The sequence below is a fragment of the Equus asinus genome, chromosome 17 (genome assembly GCF_041296235.1).
Source record: "Equus asinus isolate D_3611 breed Donkey chromosome 17, EquAss-T2T_v2, whole genome shotgun sequence".
Taxonomy (NCBI): domain Eukaryota; kingdom Metazoa; phylum Chordata; class Mammalia; order Perissodactyla; family Equidae; genus Equus; species Equus asinus.
The window spans coordinates 9,612,879-9,632,053 of record NC_091806.1 but is presented as its reverse complement, the minus strand read 5'-3'; the positions used below and the strand labels follow the sequence as shown (position 1 = coordinate 9,632,053).

At 58.1% G+C, this 19,175-nt stretch overlaps 1 protein-coding gene across 1 annotated transcript in view; it reads left to right on the top strand.

Annotated features, from left to right (window-relative positions):
* The first annotated feature begins 601 nt into the window (after window positions 1–601).
* The window catches only part of ALX4 (ALX homeobox 4), a 42,121-nt gene continuing 23,547 nt past the window's right edge, over window positions 602–19,175 (top strand). The window contains exon 1 of the mRNA XM_044750281.2: window positions 602–1,217. Coding sequence (XP_044606216.2) covers window positions 761–1,217 — 457 coding nt within the window. The 5' untranslated portion in view covers window positions 602–760. The remainder of the gene's footprint in view (window positions 1,218–19,175) is intronic.

Sequence of the window (19,175 nt, the reverse complement as noted above, 5' to 3'; positions counted from 1 at the left end):
TTGAAAACAGAGGAAAAGGCACCAGTGGGAAGGCCGGCAACTGCGCGGCCACATTCGCGTGGATGTGTCCAAACGGCTCGCCGCGCCCGGAGGCTAGCGCCCATCTGACTCCGGTTTTTTTTTTTTTTTTAGTGTCACTAAAGTTTTGCCTGCCCCCTCCCCTAGGCTGAAGTTGGACCCGCCAATTCTCCGCCTCCGGAGCCATGGGGGTCCTGACACCTCCCCGGACCCGCCTAGAATCGGAAAGGCCCTTGGGCGCCTCGGGTTGACTCCCGTGAGAGCGACTTAGTAGCATCTCCATAGGAAAGAGGAAAGGAGGGTCTGGGGCGGGTGGAGGGAGGGTAGGGAGAGAGGAGGAGGGGGAGAAGGAAGGAGAGAGTCAGGGGGGAAAAAAACGCACACACTCTTTTTTTTTCCGCTTCAAAATCTTAAGAGGGTTTTGGGAGAGCTGGTCAACTTTCCGAAACATCTGAATCTTTTTACAGCTCTCCGTTCTTTCCCTGGGCCAGCTGTGGGGAGGGAGAGGGGTGGGGGGACGAGAGAGAGAGAGAGAGAGAGAGAGAGAGAGAGAGAGAGAGAGAGAGAGAGGGAGGGAGAGAGAGAGAGGGAGGCGGGCGTCGAAGGGAGGAGGGAGAGCGAGCAGGCCAGCGCGGAGCGCACAGCCACCGCCTCCTCGCCTCTCCAAACTCCCGGCCGAGGCGCGCGGTGGCGTCCTCGCGCTCTCGCTCGCGCCCCCGCCCGTCGCCCGCGCGAGCCAGGCATGAATGCTGAGACTTGCGTCTCTTACTGCGAGTCGCCGGCTGCTGCCATGGACGCCTACTACAGCCCGGTGTCGCAGAGCCGGGAGGGCTCCTCGCCTTTTAGGGCGTACCCCGGCGGCGATAGGTTCGGCACAACTTTCCTGTCGGCCGCCGCCAAAGGGCAGGGGTTCGGGGACGCCAAGAGCCGGGCCCGCTACGGCGCGGGGCAGCAGGACCTGGCGGCACCCCTGGAGAGTGGCGCCGGGGCTCGGGGCTCCTTCAACAAGTTCCAGCCCCAGCCGCAGCCCCAGCCGCCGGCCCCGCAGCCGCCGCAGCCGCCCGCGCAGCCGCAGCCGCCCGCGCAGCAACCGCATCTCTACTTGCAGCGAGGCGCCTGCAAGACGCCCCCGGACGGCAGCCTCAAACTCCAGGAAGGCAGCGGCGGCCACAACGCGGCCCTGCAGGTCCCCTGCTACGGTGAGTGCACGTGCGGGTCCCTCGGGGCCGGGGACACGAGGCCCCGTGGCTTCGGCACCCTGAAACCCATTCGGCGTGCAGGAGGCAGGAGTTGGCGGGCTGGAGGGAGGCGCGAGGCCGAGCAGAGGGTGACTCCCGGTCGGAAGATGAGGATCGACTGCTCCGAGGGAAAATGCGCCCTGCGCCCCGCATATCCCCCGGGCAAGGGCGCGGAGCGTTTTGGCTCTTCAACTCGGGCTGGAGTTTGTTTGTCCCCATCTTTGTCGTTTCCCCAAACTACTCTCCCCGCGCTGCCCGCGGTGTCGGCTTGGGAGCGATCCTTCGCACCGGCTCCAGGCGCACGGCGGGGCACAGCCGCGGCGCAGCGCCCGGGCGCGGGGCTCCGGGCCGCCAAGGCCTCGCTCCCCGCCGGCTTGGAGGCTCCTTGGGCGGCGCCGCAGGTGGGAGCGTCGCAGGTGCGGAGCCCGGTGGGGACCCCCGAGGTTAGCCAGCGGAGCGCGCCCGAGATGCCGTGAGACCTGGGCGCCACGTGGGTGCGGGTCCAGAGACGCCTGGGGCCGCGGAAGACCCCAGTCCGGGAGCCCGGGGCGCAGCTCGCGGCGCGGAGGCCGGGCGGCCGGAGTTCCGGAGCGTCTCTCCGCCCGCGAACCCGGGAGGTGGCCGGCCTCGGAACAATGGTTTAGGAGCGACCCCGCGGGGAGGCAGGAAGCCGCGGAGTTGCAGGCCGAGCAGAGCTGCGGAGAAAGAGAAGGTTCTGGGTCCTGTTTTGGGCTCACAGAGAACCCGAGGCCTAAATGACCTCCAAGCCCCCTTGAACGCGGCTGCAGGACGCAGGCCTGGGTCCCCAGAGTGTGGCAACTGTTGTGGAGGAAAGAACCTCTCAAGGGCAGCCAGCCTGAGCAGCTCCGGAGCCTAGGCTGTTTTCCTTCAGAATCCGGACTGTGAGCCCCAGGCTGGCAGGGAGAGCAACCGAGAAGGGAGGGACAAAGCTCTAGGCCCGGAGCCCTGGCCTTCTGCAGGGCCCTGAAGACGAGCTCGTTCAAAGCTAGGCAATGGCTTTGGCTGTGCTGATCCAGGCCCATGGAGAGACACCAGGCCTGGGGACAGAGGTGGGACATGGTGGAGGCCTTGGCGGCTGGAATAACCTCAGGAAAACAGCCCACGGCCCTTTCTTACACTCAGGCTGGCTCCCCCACAAGCTCCGAACCAGCTCATTAGGTGGTTGTTAACACAGACCAGCATTCACACAATCATACGCTTGTTTACACTTGCATTCTACATTCACACACACACAAAACCTCTTCCCCAGGAGCCGCCATGGTCACACACCAAAAGCACTCACTCATGTGGCCTCGCACGTAGCTCCGCTCTCTAAACCCACAGGACAGGACTGAGAGCGGATTTTGAGAGATCCGCTGACCTTCCCCACTTTCTCCACCTTCCTGCGGGCAGGAGATCAGGCGCCCATCACAGACACAGCTCCACTCCACGCAGGTGCCCCTGCCACGCTCAGGCAGCCGTGCTCTCGGCCCTGGACACATGCACCAGACTGACTTTTGGGACTGTTAGTTGAGAGCAAGTCACAGCCTCGGGGACCCACGGAGGTTCCCTGTGCAAAGCCAGGGGACTCACGGAGTTTCTCTCCTGCCGCACTGGGTTTTTGTGTTTTAACGAAATTCTCCAGGGAGGCATCTGAGGAGGGCAGATGTTAGGCAAGGAGAGATCGCAAGTGGCCTCAAATCTCTCGCGTGAAGATGCCTTCGGGTCCAGAGGGAAAGGGGAAGGGGCTGGCTCCCTCTGAGCACCTGCTCTGAGAACCGCTGTGCCCCCCCAGCCACCCTGGCCCTCCCTCTACTTGCATTAGCCACTGGGGCGGCCCGCAGTGTGACCTGAGAGCGAGCGACTCCTCCAAGCCCCCATTTCTTCATCTGCACCATGGGGTGATCAGAGTAAGGCTCGCTGGGAGGTGAATGGTCCCCCACGGAGAGAGCGAGAGTCCAGTCAGCGGTCCTCCACGTTTCCAACATTGGCTCTCTGCCGCTGGGAGCCTGGGGGCACCCAATTCTGAGGACAGGGAAGGCCCCCACCCCTGCTCTGGGCAAAGCCAGAAGCTGCAGGCTGGGACAAGGGGCAGCCTGGAACCACCGACAGGACCCCACTGCCCTACTGCCCAAGATGGAGGCGCTGCTCAGGGCAGAGCCAGGGACACACACAGCTCTGCTTGTGCTTTTTCTTCTCTCAGCGGCTGAGCTCCCTGGGCAAGAGGAGGTCTCTGGCTCTCTTACGAAAGAGATTAGGCACACCAGGTCCCAGGCGGAAAAGCTGTGCCCTTTACAGAGGCAGCTGGGGAGAGGGCCCCTGGAGTTGGCTCCCAAGATGGCCAGCAAGCAGGGAAACTGAGGCACACATCCACAGCCTTCTCTCCCACACTTGTGAGAGTGTGTACTCAAAAGGGGGGAAATAGGATGCAAGGAAGAAGGCTCAGCATGTTCCCGGAGCTCGGGGAAATGCAGAGGCAGACACCGTCCGACCGGAGCTCCGCTGGGCCTTTGCTGATCCCGGTTCCCACCTCATGTAGCTTCCACCTCGCCACCTCCTTTCCAGCTTTGTTGATCCCGGGGCCTGAAGCCAGTTTCTCCATCTGCATAACTACACCGAGAGCGGGAGGCGAGGCTCCCAGGCCTCCTCCGGGACCTCCGGCCAGGGAGATGCTCAGTCCAAGCGCCCCTCGGCCGGTGAGGTGCGGGTCTGGGGGCTGCACCAGGGCCACCCGAGGGAGCGCCCCGCGGGGAAGCCTCTTAGAGTCTCGGCGGCCCGGTCTTCCGGGGGTTGGAAGAAATCCTGCCAGGCTGCAGGCATTCCTCCCCTCCCAGGGCCTCCGTTTCCCCACCAGTACTAAAAGAGCTACGGGGCAAGATGACTCCGCAGTCCCCACCGGGTGCAGAGACGTTCGCGTTCTTACGAAAGGGCCCCACCGGGTTCTCGCCGCTGCAGTCCCGACCCGTGCGCGCACGTTGGGCTTCCGAAGTGCTTGCCCGTCCCTGCCCGTCCTTGGCCGCGTGGACCGCAGCAGACAAGCCTGGTCGGAGACCTGACGCTTCGCAGCGGCACCAAGCGCCTCCTCGCTGCGGGACCCCCAAACCTCGGGCCGCCTCCCGGAGCCGCCGCCGGTGCTCCAGGCCTCGGCCCTGCGCCCCGGGACGCTTCGGGGAGCAGCCCTGCCACCTCCTCTCTTTCGCTTTCGATTCGGTGCACGCAGGTTTTCGTTGCAAGCCGATGGCTACTTTCCCATCCACCCGTCCCCGAGGCCGAGCTCTCAGCGCCCTGGTCTGGGGAGACGCCGGCCAGGCCTCAGAACCCCGGGGCGCCGCCGCGGGGCTGGTCCTGATTTGTCGAATTAGACGCCGTGTTTGAATGCGAGGGATATTTATTTCCCCGCACCGACACGATCTACACACCACAAAATGCGTAAACTCCGCCCAGGGCTTATTCGAATTTAGTCCAAGAACCGGGGTGTGTTTTTTTAATGAGACCCAAAAAAGGAAAGCGAGAAACCGAGACGCGGGCAGAACCAGCAAGCGCCGGTGGGACAGTGAGGGGCCATCGAGGGAAAACCCAAGCCTGGGGGCTGTGACGTCCCCCACCCTCCGGTCGGTTTTTGGGGGTGGGAGGGACAAGGGAGACACTTTTAATTTTTCACTGTGTTAATTTCTCTCGCCGCCACCCTCCTCCAACGGTCGGGCCTAAACACAGACGTTCTCAAATAGAAAAACAGAAGGCCTGGATTAAAGGTCTAGTTTATTTTAAATCAGTCGATTTGCGCAAAGTTTTATTATAATTTATATACAGTGAAGTACACAGCTAAGGGAGAGTTCGAAGAACCGGGACCTCGGCGCACGCTGGCATGACTCCTACCTGCATTAACACACAGACCATTTATGTGTTGCATACTACACGAAAACTCGGGAGGGGAAATCTTTTTCTAAGTTGTTTTACAAAGAACTTACGGAAGAAAATTTCAGAAAAGACCTAGGAGAGCCATCCTCTCGTACCACCCCAGCCCCGTGTCCCCGACGATGGCGTTTCCTGAGTAGGGTGACCTTACGCCCGGGCATGGGCGCGGTCCCGGCTCTAAGGCGAGGTTACTACCGGCCGCGCCAGGACCCCCGCGGCAGCCGGGCTGTCCTGGAGTCACCGAAGCCCTGAGCCGTTGGCGCTGCAGAGCTGGGCCGCGGTAGGAAAACAAATTAAAGTACCATAGGTAAAATTTCGCCAACGTTCCCGAGGACTTTCGTTTTGGAGAGCAGCTGGGCGCGCTTTTCCTCCGCCTCCGTCCATTTCTCTCTTCCCGCAGCTCTGCGCGCGGCTTTGTTTGGTGGCAAATTGAAATACGAAATGGAAATGCCGCTACTGGTGTGAGAGGAGGTTGGAGTCCCGCGCGTTTGTCGGGGGGGTTCGGGCTCCTCCGCTGACCCCTGGATCAGGGTGCCCGAAGCAGCCGCGGAAAGGAGGGGGAAACGGCTCGCAGCCCCTACGGCTCCGCGGGCGTCGGATGGGAGAATGGGGAGGCCGCTGGAGCCATGCGCCTTTCGTTGCAAGGAAGGGGGAGTTGGGGTGTGGGCTCCGCGAGAACGCTTGCTGGGAGAGGACTCCCTGTGCCCGGAGCCTCAGCATCCTCAGCTCCCACGATCCCCGCTCAGGAAGCCGAGGGACCTGGGACCAGGCGCTGCCTTGGGCGGCGCGGTGAGGGCACCTTCCTGGGTAGGGATGCCGCCTGCCAGGGCCACCTGGCCACGTGCTCCCGCAGCTATGGGGTTCCCCAGACCTTGCTAAACGGCTTTGCGCCTCCCTCAATAAGGTGACAAGGTGAATCATCAGATTAGAAAACCAAGACAGTGAGGACCCGGCTACGTGGTGATGTCGCCCAGAGAATTCAGAGTGAGAGCTAGCCGTCTGCCCTGGCTCAGGGCCGTGAGCACCACACGCGGTGAGTAGGTCCCGAGTAGACAGTGAAAGAGGTCCTTCTTTAAACAGGGCCTTTTTGGGGAAAGAGGAGACACCTCTCTCCCGCCGGCAAGGTCGCCCCGCGGAAGCGTACATCAGAGTTACTTGTGGTCCCCAAGGACCTCCCCTACGGAGGTGCAGCCCCCGGGCCTTCTCTCGCCTACAGATGTGCACCGAAGATGCTCCTTCCACACCAGTAGCGGGTGCGGAGTAGCCCGGGAGCAGCAGATGCCGTGCTCCCCATGAAGGCTGACTCAGTGGTGCGACCGGAGCCTCCAGTGGGTCCTGGGAGGTGTCGCGGGAGGCCCAGACGCACCAGACCCGCCCATCCTCCCCCCACCTCCTGTCGCGTTGGCAAAGACCCTCTTCTCTACCCCATCCCACGCCCCACCGCCAGCACCCAGGAGGAGAGGGAGGAGTGGAAAGGGAGTTGTGGCTTGGCAGAGAGGACAAGAGACGCGAAAAGGGTGGCTCAGAGGAGCGAAAGGCTGGGGAGTAGGGTGGCGATGCCGGCGGAGGGCAGTTTCGGATTCTGGCTCCAGAGGCAGCTAGAAGTGTCGCTGTGGCGCTCCATTGCACCCGGAGTGCCTTTTTTGGAGAGGATGGTTACTGGGAGATACTGGCCGTGTGTGTGTGTGTGTGTGTGTGTGTGTGTGTGTGTGTGTGTGTGTAAGAGGGGCCACCACTCGCCAAGTACCTATCTTTCTCTGCGACGTCGCCGCGTGCACTTGGGGCCGCTTGGACGGTCAGGGCTTCTGGGCGCGGGCGCCGCTGCGCATTCGAGAGAGCGAGCTGGTGCGCGTTTCGTCGGATTTTCAACATAGATTGCCTTCCAGCGGATTCTCCTTTCAAACTGGGCGCGGTGGAGCGTGGGCGTCGGCCCCCAGCACCTCGCAGATGGACTGCCGGCCGCCCTGGTCCGGGCAGAGCAGCTGGCTCTCCTTGCGCTCCCAGCGCGGTGGCGGAAAAGACGGAGAGGCTGTGGAAGGTCTGGGCCGCGATGCTAAGATCCAGCTTGGCACGCGTGCGGCGCAGGGCGCGCAGTCCAGGTATAGATGAGGGCGAGAATCCACCGTTGTGTTCTCTGTTCCCCATGGCCTCGGGAGGTCCCTTCCCCTTCCCACTCTGGGTCCGAATTGTAGCTCTGTGAGATGTGGGAGTTTGGACGATTTCCAGAGGCCCTCTAGGGGTTTCTGTGCCGGTGTACCCCTCTAGGCTCGCCTTCACTGGGTTCCCTACCCTCCCCACATTTACACACATTTTTTTCCGGGAGAAATTGGGTCTAGTGGGCAGAAAAGGCTTCCCTGGGAGCAGAAACGGGTCCTGAGGGTTCCCTGGGGTCTGCTAAGGGGCGGGGGAGGAAGAGGCAGCAGTCCCTGGACCAAGTGAGCTGGTGGTCCTAGGGGGCCATGGGAAATGCAGGTTCTGGACTCCAAGCTGGGGCTTGAATGTGGAGAGGGGTGTCTTCGTGCCCAAGAATGACTGGCCTCAAGCCGAGACTGCAGGGCTCCTGGCCCCTCTGGGCTGCTGCTGTCCCCTGTCTGCACTCATCCTGGCTCAGCAGTTCCTGAGCATACACCACTTGCCGGACGCTGTCCGAGGACAAGCTGAGTGCCTGCTTCCTCTCCTATAGCTTAGTCCTTGCAAGCGTGTGCATTTGGGCATAATAAATGTTTACTGGCTGGAAGGGTGAATGAAGAACTGGGTCTCATTCAGAGTGTTGCCCAAGCACGATTAAGGCCACCTGGGAGCGTACCCCAGTCCCTTTGTCCGTGAGAGAGGAGGCCTGCGGGTTTGTGTGAGCGTGTGCACAGCATGAATTCGGGCAGGTGTGTGGCCCGCCTATACTCACTGGGTCCACGTCCTGCTGTCCGAGTGTGTTTCAGGGAATGGCTGTGTGTACGAGTCTCTGTGAGCTCCTGTCCTTCCCCTCGTGCTTGCGTCTGTGTACCCGGTGTACAGGAGCTGCATGCGTGCGCGCGAGGGCCAGCACCTGCACGCCTGCACCAATGCCCTTCCGGGCCCATGCATGGTGTAGCCTCTGCCCCAGTGTCACGCATCAGGGAGATGGTGACTAAGTGCCTGTGCGTCATGGCCTGTGGCCTTTTCCTCTGCTGGTCGAGACTTCCCAGGGAGGCTGACTCACAAGTGGCAGGCTCAGTGCCCCTGTGGCCAGTAGGGGGAGGCACCAAGCCCCAGCATCTTCCTGGGGCCCTCACAGGGTCCACCCAGCCCACCCACCCCGCAGCAAGGCCTCCCCCCAGCCCCAGCTCTTGAGTGTGCCCTCTGCCTTGTGTGGCTCTCTGTGTGGCTCGCTTTATGCAGTTGACAGATCCCATTTAAGCAGACGAGCAAACTGAGTCCAAGGGGAAATGGGGCCCCAGGGCCGGGTTAGTGGGAAGCTGGGAAGGCACCGTGCGTTCTCCTCCCACTGCTGGGGGTAGGTGAGGAGGGAGTTTGGGAGCATCAGCTCCAGCTCACCCAGTCTCTTTCGTGGTCACGGTTAGCCCTCCAGTAAGTCACACGCTCTCTGTGTGCATCAAATAGGGAGACGCCTGTGGTCCTTAGAACTAAGGCGGCTCCCCCATGAGCTCCTGGGGACTGCAGGAGCAACGGGAGAGCACCCGTGGAGTCCCCGGTGGGATGGCGGGGACTCGTCCCACATGTGACCCGCCAGGGCTGGGACTCCTGCTCTCCGCCAGTTCCCTAGGCCAGGTCTTCTTTCCTAAGTGGTGGAGACCCCGGGTGCAGAGAGAGGGTTCGCTGAGCCCACGTGACCTTTTTCCTCCTCTGGGGTTGAGAACTGGTCCTTCCCCCGACACACAATGGGTCGTGGTGTTGGGGTGGGGGTCCCACCCAGTGTTTGAAGAAACACCAGACATCTGGTGGCCCAAATGTCTATTTCACAGACAGGGGGACCGAGAAGCCTGATTCCACTTAGGCATTGCTCCCCAGACTTGGCCTGTGGCTGTGCCAGGCCTTGTGGGGGATTCTGAGGAGCGCTGGACACAGCCCCTGCCTCCAGGTCCAGAGAGGGAGACAGACCAGTAACTTGGCAATTCCAGATCACTGGGGCGGGCGCTGCCAGGGGAGCCCCGGCTCAGGCCAGGCGGAGAAGGGCGGGTCGGCTTGCCCAGGGATGTGTGGTGGCAAGAAGGGCCGTCCACGGGGCTTGGAGCGCAAGCAGCGGCCCCCCCCCCCAACTCCCAGGTGGGCATAACTTCGCCCAGGAAGGGGACCCCAGAGACATGGAGGGAAGTTGGGAATTGCCACAGACTCACTGGGTTTTCTCCAGTAGCTGACGAGTCGTGGCTATTTCTCTTCTTTCTCCTTTCCCCCCTCCATGCCTTCCCTAGAGATCAAGAGATCTGGGTTCAAGTTTTGGCTTTTCCATGGAGTAGCCACTGTGCCTTTGGAACAGTCACCTTCCACTCAGTTTCTTCATTTGCAAAGCGGGGCCATTTGGGCCACGGAAGGAGGGAGTGTGAAGGGGCTTGGGGACGCAGAGAGATGGTGTGCCTGGAGGGATGGGGTCAAGTTCTCTGCCTGGCGGGACTAAGGCCCTGCCGCTTGTGGTCTGCCCTTTGAGGGTGCTAGGGTATTGCAGATGGTGACAGAGGTTCTGCTCAGCGTTCAGAGTGTGGGTGGAGACTCTGGGCCCCCCCAGATGTGTGGGCCTCCCCCGTGTCCAGGGAGCTCCCTGGCCCTGTCTGCAGGCCTACCGTTTAGCCACGTGGGTTCACCTCTAGCTCACGGCCCAGCTCTGAGCAGGGACAATTCCACAGCCCCCCGCTGTCAAGAAGAGAGCTCCCCGTCAGGTGGGGAAGACAAATAGGCACACAGCTCCCCTGCCCAGGTCCCCTTTCGGAGCCTCAGTCTCTTCTCTGTGAAACCCCTGCAGGTAGGGCATGGCTTCTAAGGCCCAGGTGGTTCTGTGCTACTCCAGGCCTGGGACGGAGGCACCGAGAGAGGTGACAGGTCCTCAGGCTCCTCAGGAGGCCTCTGGGCCCCACCACCCTGCCTGAGTCATGGTACCGAGAGAGGCCCCTCGGGAAGCAGAAGGTTGGTCCCACCTGCCAGAGGGGGAGAGTCTGGAGTGCCTTGCCCGGCTCTTTCCTCAGTTTCCCCATCTGCAGGACATGGATGAAGATGAAGTGAGGCTGACGGTATGTGAGTCAGAAGGGGGTGAGAAGTGACAGGACAGACCTCTGCTGCTGGTGACACCACGCGACAGCCCACTTTTACTGAGCGCTCCTGTGGGGGCCGAAGGCGATGAGCCACGTGCTTCTCGTGGGCGATCTCATTGACTCGAGTCACAGCTCTGACATAGATGCCATTAGCATCCCTGTTTCACAGCTGAAAACAGACTCGTAGAGGATGGCAACTTGTCCCAACGTGGCACAGCTGGAAAGGGAGAGGGCAACTAACTTCCTGATGGCCACAGGCTCCAGGAACCTGAGAGGCCTCCATTGGTGGGATGACCCTAACGAGACTTGAGGTCACCCAAATGCTATCCCAGATGACACGACATTGAAGGACCGGGTTTTGCAAACACGGCCCCCAAAGAGGTCTTCCCATCTGCACATCGGGGGATGCAGTGGAGGGTCAAGGGTCAGCTGGGTGCCTGGCGGGTCAGAGTTCTAGACCTGACTGTGACCATGGGCACAGCTCCTTCACCCGTTCAAGTGTCCTGTTGGGCCGTGTGAGAGCAGGTGCCTCATAACCGTTATGAGGGCTTGCTCCTTGAGTTTCCAGAGGCCCCAGGAACATGCCAGAACCTCTGGTCAGGGCAGGCTGGATGTGAGGAACATGTGTGGGACCAAACAATGGGGAAATGCCTTCCTCTAGGGAGGATGGGAGATGGCAGGCGGCTTTTGTCTGTTCTGTTTCAAACCATTTTCCCAGAGCCTGGAGCGGGGTTTGGTGTACAGGGCAGGTTTTCAATAAAGATCTATTGATGAGTGAATGAATGAATGAATGAATGAATGAATGATATGGAATGTGAACACACTAGGAACTCTAAAATCTTTCCGTCCTCTCTTTTTTCCTCCTTCCCTTAAATCTAGGCCTGGAGGACAACCGACTGCTAGTTTTCTTATACCCTAGTGGAAGGTGACTTGTTTCCGCAGGGGCCCTGTGGGGTGGGAGTGGGGAAGTGTTGGGGAGCCCTACTTTTGTGAGCCTGGGGTCCTCTCAGCTCTGGCTGGAGCTGGAGGAGCACCCCGTTTTCCTCACTGTTCCCTGTCTGCCTCTCACCCGGAGGCCACAGGCCTGGGGTCTAGCTGCTGCACCCCCCAGGGCTGGCTCTAGTTGAATGGGCCGTTGCCCCCCATCCTGCAGGGGTGTGCCCCTGTGTCAGGAAGGTGCCCAGCATCTGGTAGTGACTGAGCCAATTCCTGCCCTCAGGGAACTGACGGCCTCATTCGCTGCAGTGGGAGTCCCCAGGGAAAGTGCAAAGGGACTGGGGCTTCTTGGGCATGGGCATTTGAAGTGGACCTTAGAGGTAGAATAGGAGCTCACCAGTTGAAGGAGCCAGAAATGGTGCTCTAGACTCAGAAAACAGCACAAACAAGGGCTTTGGGTCAGGAAAGTCTCTGGAGCATTTGGGAAAGAGCAAGTGTGTGGCGTGCAGGGGGTATGATGCCTACGGGCAAGATGGGGCCTGAGGAATGGGAGGGCAAAGCCGAAAGGGCCGTCCACTTCCTGCTGAGGGCGTCAGTCTTTGGGGAAGGCTCTGGAGGCCTCTGGGCAGTGAGGACCAAGACCCCAAGTTGAGTGTTCTTTGTACTACTCAGTATGGCCTTTTTGAAAACATTCAAAAGCTTTATTTTAATTAGGAATAATTTTTTATTGTGATAAAAATACATAACACAAAATTTACCCTTTTAGCCATTTTTAAGTGTACAATTCAGTGGCATCGAGTACATTCATAATGTTGTGTAACCATCACCACTATCTGTTTCCAGAACTTTGTCATCATCCTAAACAGACCCATTGAATATTAACTCCCAGCTCCCTCTCCTCCCAGGCCCTGGAACCCTCTGTTCTCCTGTCTGTCTGAATGTTTCTACTCTCGGTGCTCCACAGAAGTTGAATCACACAATATTTGTCCTTTTGTGTCTGACCATTTGTGTTTCTTTTTTGGAGAAAAGCCTATTCAAGCCTTTTGCCCATTTTTGGATTGGTTGTTGTTTGTTGTTCTTGAGTTATAGGAGCTCTTTATATATTCTGGATATTAATCCTTTATCAGATATATGACTTGCAAATATTTTCTCCATTCTGTGAGTTGTCTTATCACTCTCTGGATAGTGTCCTTTTGATGCACAAAAGTTTTTTAATTTTGGTGAAATCCAATTTATCAGTTTTTCTTTTGTTGCCTGTCCTTTCAGTGTCACATGCAAGAAATCATCGCTAACTCCAGTGTCGTGAATTTCCCCTATGTTTTCTTCTAAGAGCTTTATAGTTTCAGCTCTTGGGTTTAGGTCTGCGATCCATTTTGAGTTAGTTTTTGTAAATGGTATAAAATATGGGTCCAACTTCATCCTTTTGCCTGTGGATATCCAGTTTTCCCAGCACCATTGTTTGAAAAGACTCCTCCATTGAATGGTCTCGGCGCCTTTGTCAAAAACCAATTGGCTGTATATTTGAGAGCCTACTTCTAGGCTCTCTCTTCTGTTCCATTGGTTTGTCTGTCTGTCCTCGCGTGGCCTTCGTAGGTGAAATCCAGAGTCCCAGAATACGGGGAACCTCTGAGTCATTTTGTCCACCCCCTTGCCTTCAGGCCAGCAACTGGCTGGCCAGAGATTTTCAGCTCAGGGACGCATTTGTTTTCCGGGAACCAGAGCTGTGAGAAGGGATGGAGAGCAGAGCCACGGACGAGGGTGCCAGAGCCACGACCTTGGCCTCTGGCTGGTCCCCTGGCTGTTCGCGAGCCCCTGTGTACTTCAGCTGACCCTCCTGTGAGGACATGGCCTTGGAGGAAATCCTCATGTGTTCTCAGGGTCCACACACTGCCTCCCGAGAGGCCCAAATCTGGGGCCACTCCCTTCGGTGAGATGACCCCAGAGCCCCGTCTGGGTGGATTCCCCTGGGCACCCCCACAGGCTCAGTCTGTGGCCCTGTGAGTGCCTTGAATATTTTCCGTGTGATTCCATAAGAGGCACTTGCTTCTCTTTGTCCCCCACCCTGGCCATCCCAAGTGCTGCAGTGAGCGAGGACCAGGGGCTGGTGCTCTGCGAGCCAGATGGGATTCTGTGTCCCCGTAGGTGACCAGAGGGGAGGCGGGCTGTGGAGGAGCAGCTGTCACTGCCGGTGGAGCAGAGGGAGCCCCAGAGGGCCCGGGTGTGAGGCTGGTGCCTCCTGCCTGGAGTCCTCCAGCCAGGTCTGAGCAGAGGCCTGCCTGAGCCTGCTCTCCCAGCCCAGAGGCAAGCGACAGGCCCCATTTCCAGTGTTTCTGGAATCCTTTAGAAATTGGCTCAGCCACAGTTGGGCTCACAGGCTGCCTGGAGCTTCAGATGCCTTAGGTTTGGGGAGGCCAGGGCAGCGGGAACTGTAGACAGAGTTCAGCCTGTCCCGCTGAGGGACATTGGGCAAATTGGTGGATCTCTTTGCTTCAGTTTCTTTATCTGTAAAGTGGGGATAAGAATAATGTCTCCCTTTTAGGAATATTGTGAGAATTAAATAAGGTAATATAGATAGAGAGCTCGGAACCGTTCCTGGAACAGAGTAAGTCCTCCGTAAATATCAGCGGTGGCTATTGAAAGGATTTTGCTGGAACCCCGACTGTCAGGCTGGTCAGGAACTTTGACAGACAGTTACACTTGACTTGCATGCATAAAATTGGAAAATCAACAGATTATTACTGAATCTACACCGTGTGTGTGGTTGACAAAATCTTTTAAAATATGGCTGAGTGATGAAAGGGGTGGAGGCTGGCCGGCTGCCCAGCATAGGGGACCGGAGGGATGAAGGAAGGGAGAAAGAGGGCACCCTGCGCCCCTCAGAAGCTACAGGCCACATCTCCCCCGTGCCTCCTTGTCCCCAGGCATCGTGAGCTGGGACGTGACTTTCTCCCTTCCACTTCCCAAAGTCTGTCCTGTGTTCATTTGACCCCAAACTCCAGACCAGGAGGTCCCCCCGGGGGGCTGGTGTTTTGCTCACCTGTGCGTGGGCACAGGGCTGGGCACAGAGGATGCGGGGGTCACGCCAGTCCGGGAGGGTCTGCCTCTGCTCGGGGCCCCGGCTCACCCATCTGTGATGACGGGAGCATCTGGTTAAGGGAGTGCCTGTGGGCCAGGCCTGGACTGGGGTCTTTCACTCAAGGCTGTCAGGAGTATCCCCAATTTACAGATGAAGAAGGGGCGGCCCAGAGAGGGCCGGGAGCCTGCCCAAGTGTCTCCGCTGTGAAGTGAGCCCAGATCTCCTGAAGCCAAAGGAACTTTTTCTTTCCCCCCGGCTCTGCCCGTGGGGCTAATGCCCACTGCCTTGGTGGCCTCATGCCTGTGTGCCCATCCGACATGACCAAGCACATGAGAGAGCTCAGCAAACTATAGAGTGGGGTGCACTCGGGGGGAATTTTAAGTGCACAGCATGCTGTCTTTGCCTCACCCGCTGACAGATGACCACAGATCCTAACTGCCCAGGCCCCGTCTCCCTCCTCCTTCCAGAGCCAGTCTCAGAACCCGTGTGCGGGGGTGGGGCAGCTCCACAGGTGAGCAAGGAGGAGCCGACCAAACGCCTCCCTAAACTGGTGATAACCGAGGGCTCCTCCTCATGTGCACAGCATCAGCATCTGCACCGAGATGAGGGCCCAGCTCAGAGACACCCTGCCCGAGCCAAAGCAGGGGCCAGCGGGGCCAGGCTTCCTCCCTGGATGCACATGCCCGACTCTCGCGTACCTACTGAGCCCCACAGGACCCAGCCCCTCAGAGAAGTTTCCGCAGGAGCCAGTTTCGTGCCACACAAAGTACATTCTCACTTTTTCATGGGCTGATTCATTCCCCAAGAAGTGGTGACAGGTTGAAAAGAGATGTGCTTGTCACACATCCTCTGGATTGTGTGGATTAAGGTTTTCTCAGGGGAAGATACACATCATGCCCTTTATTTTTTTTTATTTTTAAAATTTATTTATTTAGTTTGAGGAAGAGTAGCCCTGAGCTAACATCTGCTGCCAATCCTCCTCTTTTTGCTGAGGAAGACTGGCCCTAAGCTAACATCCGTGCCCATCTTCCTTTACTTTATATGTAGGACGCCTCCACAGCATGGCTTGACAAGCAGTGTGTACGTCCATGCCCGGGATCCGAACCTGCAAATCCTGGGCCACCGAAGTGGAGTGTGCGAACCTGACCATCACGCCACCGGTCCGGCCCCAAAGGTGGCATTTTTTTAAAAGCAAAGATTGACTAATCTTCTCCATCCTTATCGACCTTAGGAAAGTTTAGCAGCCTTGCAATTTATTCAGCCATTATTTTTCCCCTCTTGTCCAAGGGGAAGAAGACCTTCTTGCTTCTTCAGCTTGTCAATGATGCTCTAGGTTAGAATGGACGCGGTTAGGGAAAGAAAACACTGGACTGGGGAGAAAGCAGCACCTTTTCTCAGGCCGACGTGGTCCTCCTGCGGCCTGACACATTCTGTTACTAAATAAGACGAATTCAGTTCAACAGGTGTTTGTCGGCTGCCAGATGTGGGTCACAGACCTTGGTGACACACTCCCTGCCTGTGGCGAGGGTGCTGTCTAGTGGCAGAGGCTGCATAATCCACTCTTGTAATGCTCTGTGATAAGTGGTTTGATTATTAGGGGCCGTTAGTGGGGCTCGGAGGAGGTCGTGGCAGGGCAGCCACAGGGCGGAGGTGATGCTCGACTCGGGCCTGGACGGTGGCCTGGGCTCCACCAGGCAGAAGGGGCCCCGGCATGACCCTGGGTCACCGAGGCTCGTGTCTGTATGATGGTGGCAGCAGAGGCGGTGGCGCCCTTCCGGAACGGCCCCTCTCGCCGCACCCCACGCCAGATGCCTTTCAGGGGGTACGATGGTTGGAGGACAGCTGATGCTCCCGCCAAGAAACTTCTCCTTGAGCAGTCAAACCTCGGATGCCCACATAGGAATCTTCCAGACGTCGCCGAGAGTGTCACGTGGGAGCGAGCTTTGATACGTAGTTCACAGCCGACCTGAGCTTCATCAGCTGGGTTTGTGAGCCACGCTGTCTTCCACGCAAAGGTTAAAATTATGATTCTCTTAAATAAAGGGAAGCATCAAAAAATTACAACTCTCATTTCATGGTGATACCTTCAAGTTGCAACCTAACAGATTAAAATGTACTCGTTTAAGGGTCTTTCTTTAAAATGAACTACAAGTTTAAAAAGCACACCTCATAAAATAAATGTAACGTCTGGTTTTTACAGTGGTTCCAAGCGTGCCAGCCCTTTCACAGTCCTTGGTATGTAGGGTGTGAAATGGGCCCTGATCGCAAGGGGCCCCGGGGCTGCTCAGCAGGAAGGTTTGTAAATATCCTTCTGGGAAATGTGCAAGGAGGAGGCGGGCGGGACGAGAGGTCACAGGCTGAGTGACATTGCCTTGCTCCTGTGGCTGCCCTGGCCTCACGTGACCCCAGATAGTGACTGTAGTAACATGTCATGGGGGTCCCCTTGATGGGGGCGTGCTGTGCATCAGTCAGGGATGTGCGTTCACGACTCGGCTTCGTTCCGACCTCACAAACAGTCTGGGATGTGGATGTTATCAGCCTCATTTTACAGGTGAGGAAACTGAGGCACACGGAGGCCAAGTCACTTGCCGAGGACACCCGTCAGTGGCAGAGCCATGGGGGGGCTAGGGAGCCTCCTTAATAATCCCCTTCAGTCTCCCCTCATTTCTTTGGTAGGAAAACTGACATTTGCTCGTCTTGTGTAAAGTGCTACTAAACACAGCTTCAAAACCCCTCCCACTGGATCACTGCCTTGAAGCCCCCCTCCGTAGAGATCTGGGGCTGCCCCTGAGAATGCGCGCCCCCCGGCTGGCCTGGTTGCCCCCTCCGTCCACCCCTGTGCTGTAATCTCTGCCCCTCTCCAGGCGGCCCCTTGAGGGCAGGGCCAGGCTTTTTCGGCTTTTGTTTTTCTACGCCTGGACCTCTGCCCAGCACAGAGCTGGTGCTCCAGAAATGTTGCTGAGTGAACGAACAAAGGAATGAATGAATGAAAGCCTCAAATAAATGGCAGAATCAGGAGTCAAACCCAAGCCTGGCCGACTCCAGAGACTTCCAGTTCATTGCATCTCGCCTGGTGCCTGGTTTAAGCTTCTTGGTCCTGCCTGCCTCGGGTCCACAAGTGCTGTTGCAGGGTCTCCGTGGGGGTGCCCAGGATGCAGGCTCCTTCCCATCACAGAGGAGGGCTAGGCGGGAGATGTTTGGGGACACGCCCAAGGCCGCCCGGTTTGGTGGAGGCAGAGACAGGCGATGGCAGACAGACCACAGGGCTGATTGGAAATCGGGAGACACAGTCCTTCCACTGACGGGCTGCGTGACAGCTCGGGGTCTCCAGATCCTGCCTATAAGGTGGGGGCGGCCCACGTGGCCCCTGAGCTCTGGGGCATACTGTTGGGGTGAAAGGAGAGTGTGGGAGCATCCTTCTGCTTCTCTGGCAGGAAACCCAGCCCGGCCGTCTCCTCTTCCCCCGCGAGGTGCCAGGATCCCCTCCAGCCACAGGAGGCAGACCGGGGCTGGGCCTGGAAGCCAGGCTGCTGGGAGACCCCCAGTCTCCTTGGGGAGAACAGTTAACAGAGGCGGCTGGATTCCCTGCCTGGGGTCGAGACCCCCAGCCCAGCCGAGTAAACATCAGGGGGTGATGCTCGTGTGTTAGACCATAAATGGGGCTTCTCGTGGTGACCCTAAAGCTCAGCTTAGATCAGTCCTCTCGCATAAAAATCACTCCTATGGCTCAACTGTGTCTCCTGGTGACGAGATGAAGCCAGCCTGCACTGTCCATGTCACATGTCACATAGACACGCATCCCTGCCTCAGGAGGCGAGACGCAGGGTACTGGGCTGGGAGCTGGGCCATCTGGGTTCAAGTCCCAGCTCTGCCCCATCCCAGCCGTGTGATCTTGAGCAAGTTATTAAGCTTCTCTGGACCTCGGATTCTTCATCTGTAAAATGGTAACAACAGTGACCTCCTGGGGATCTCACTTGGTAATTTGGGACCAGCACAGTTTGGGGAGTTGGGGTGTCTTGTTTTACCCCAAACGTTACACGCCTTGCCAAAAGCTCCTTGGTTCTTAACACTCAGTTCACAGCCACCCTGTGGCTGAAGCATGCTCTGACCTTCCAGCCAGAACTGACCGCTCCTCTTGGGGACCCCTCTGTGCCCGGATGCAGTGCTTTGCCCATCGGTCCGTGTAACCCTTGACCACACTGTTACTTGTCTTCCCCTCCATGAGGCCGTGACTAAGGGGATGCTCTGGGGAGATGCTTGATGAATGAATAAACGAGTGGGCCAAAGGATGAGAGCATGAACAGAGGCAAATCAAGACAGTGTTGGGGAGGGGACAAGAAAATAGAATTTGGGAGCACAGGCTGGGGGATGGAGGGGACCTAGCCCCCGGGGGGAGTGGGCCATGGGGGCTGAAGGCAGCACAAACAAAGGCCCCGAGGGACACTGGCGAGCGGGCTTTCTTTTCTTTTTTTTCCCAATTTTTTTTTATTGTGGTAAACTACACATAACCTAAAATTCACCACCTTACCCATCTTTAAGCCTGCAGTTCAGTGGTGTTAAATACATGCACAGTGTTACGCGGCCATCACAGCCATCCATCGCCAGCTCTTTTCGTCTTGTAAAACTGAAACTCTGTCCCCACGAAACACTAACTCCCCCCTCCACCCCGTGGCGGCCACCACTCTCCGTTCCGTCTCTGTGATCCTGACTGCTCACGGGACCTCGTCTGAGTGGACTCATGCAGTGTTTGTCTTC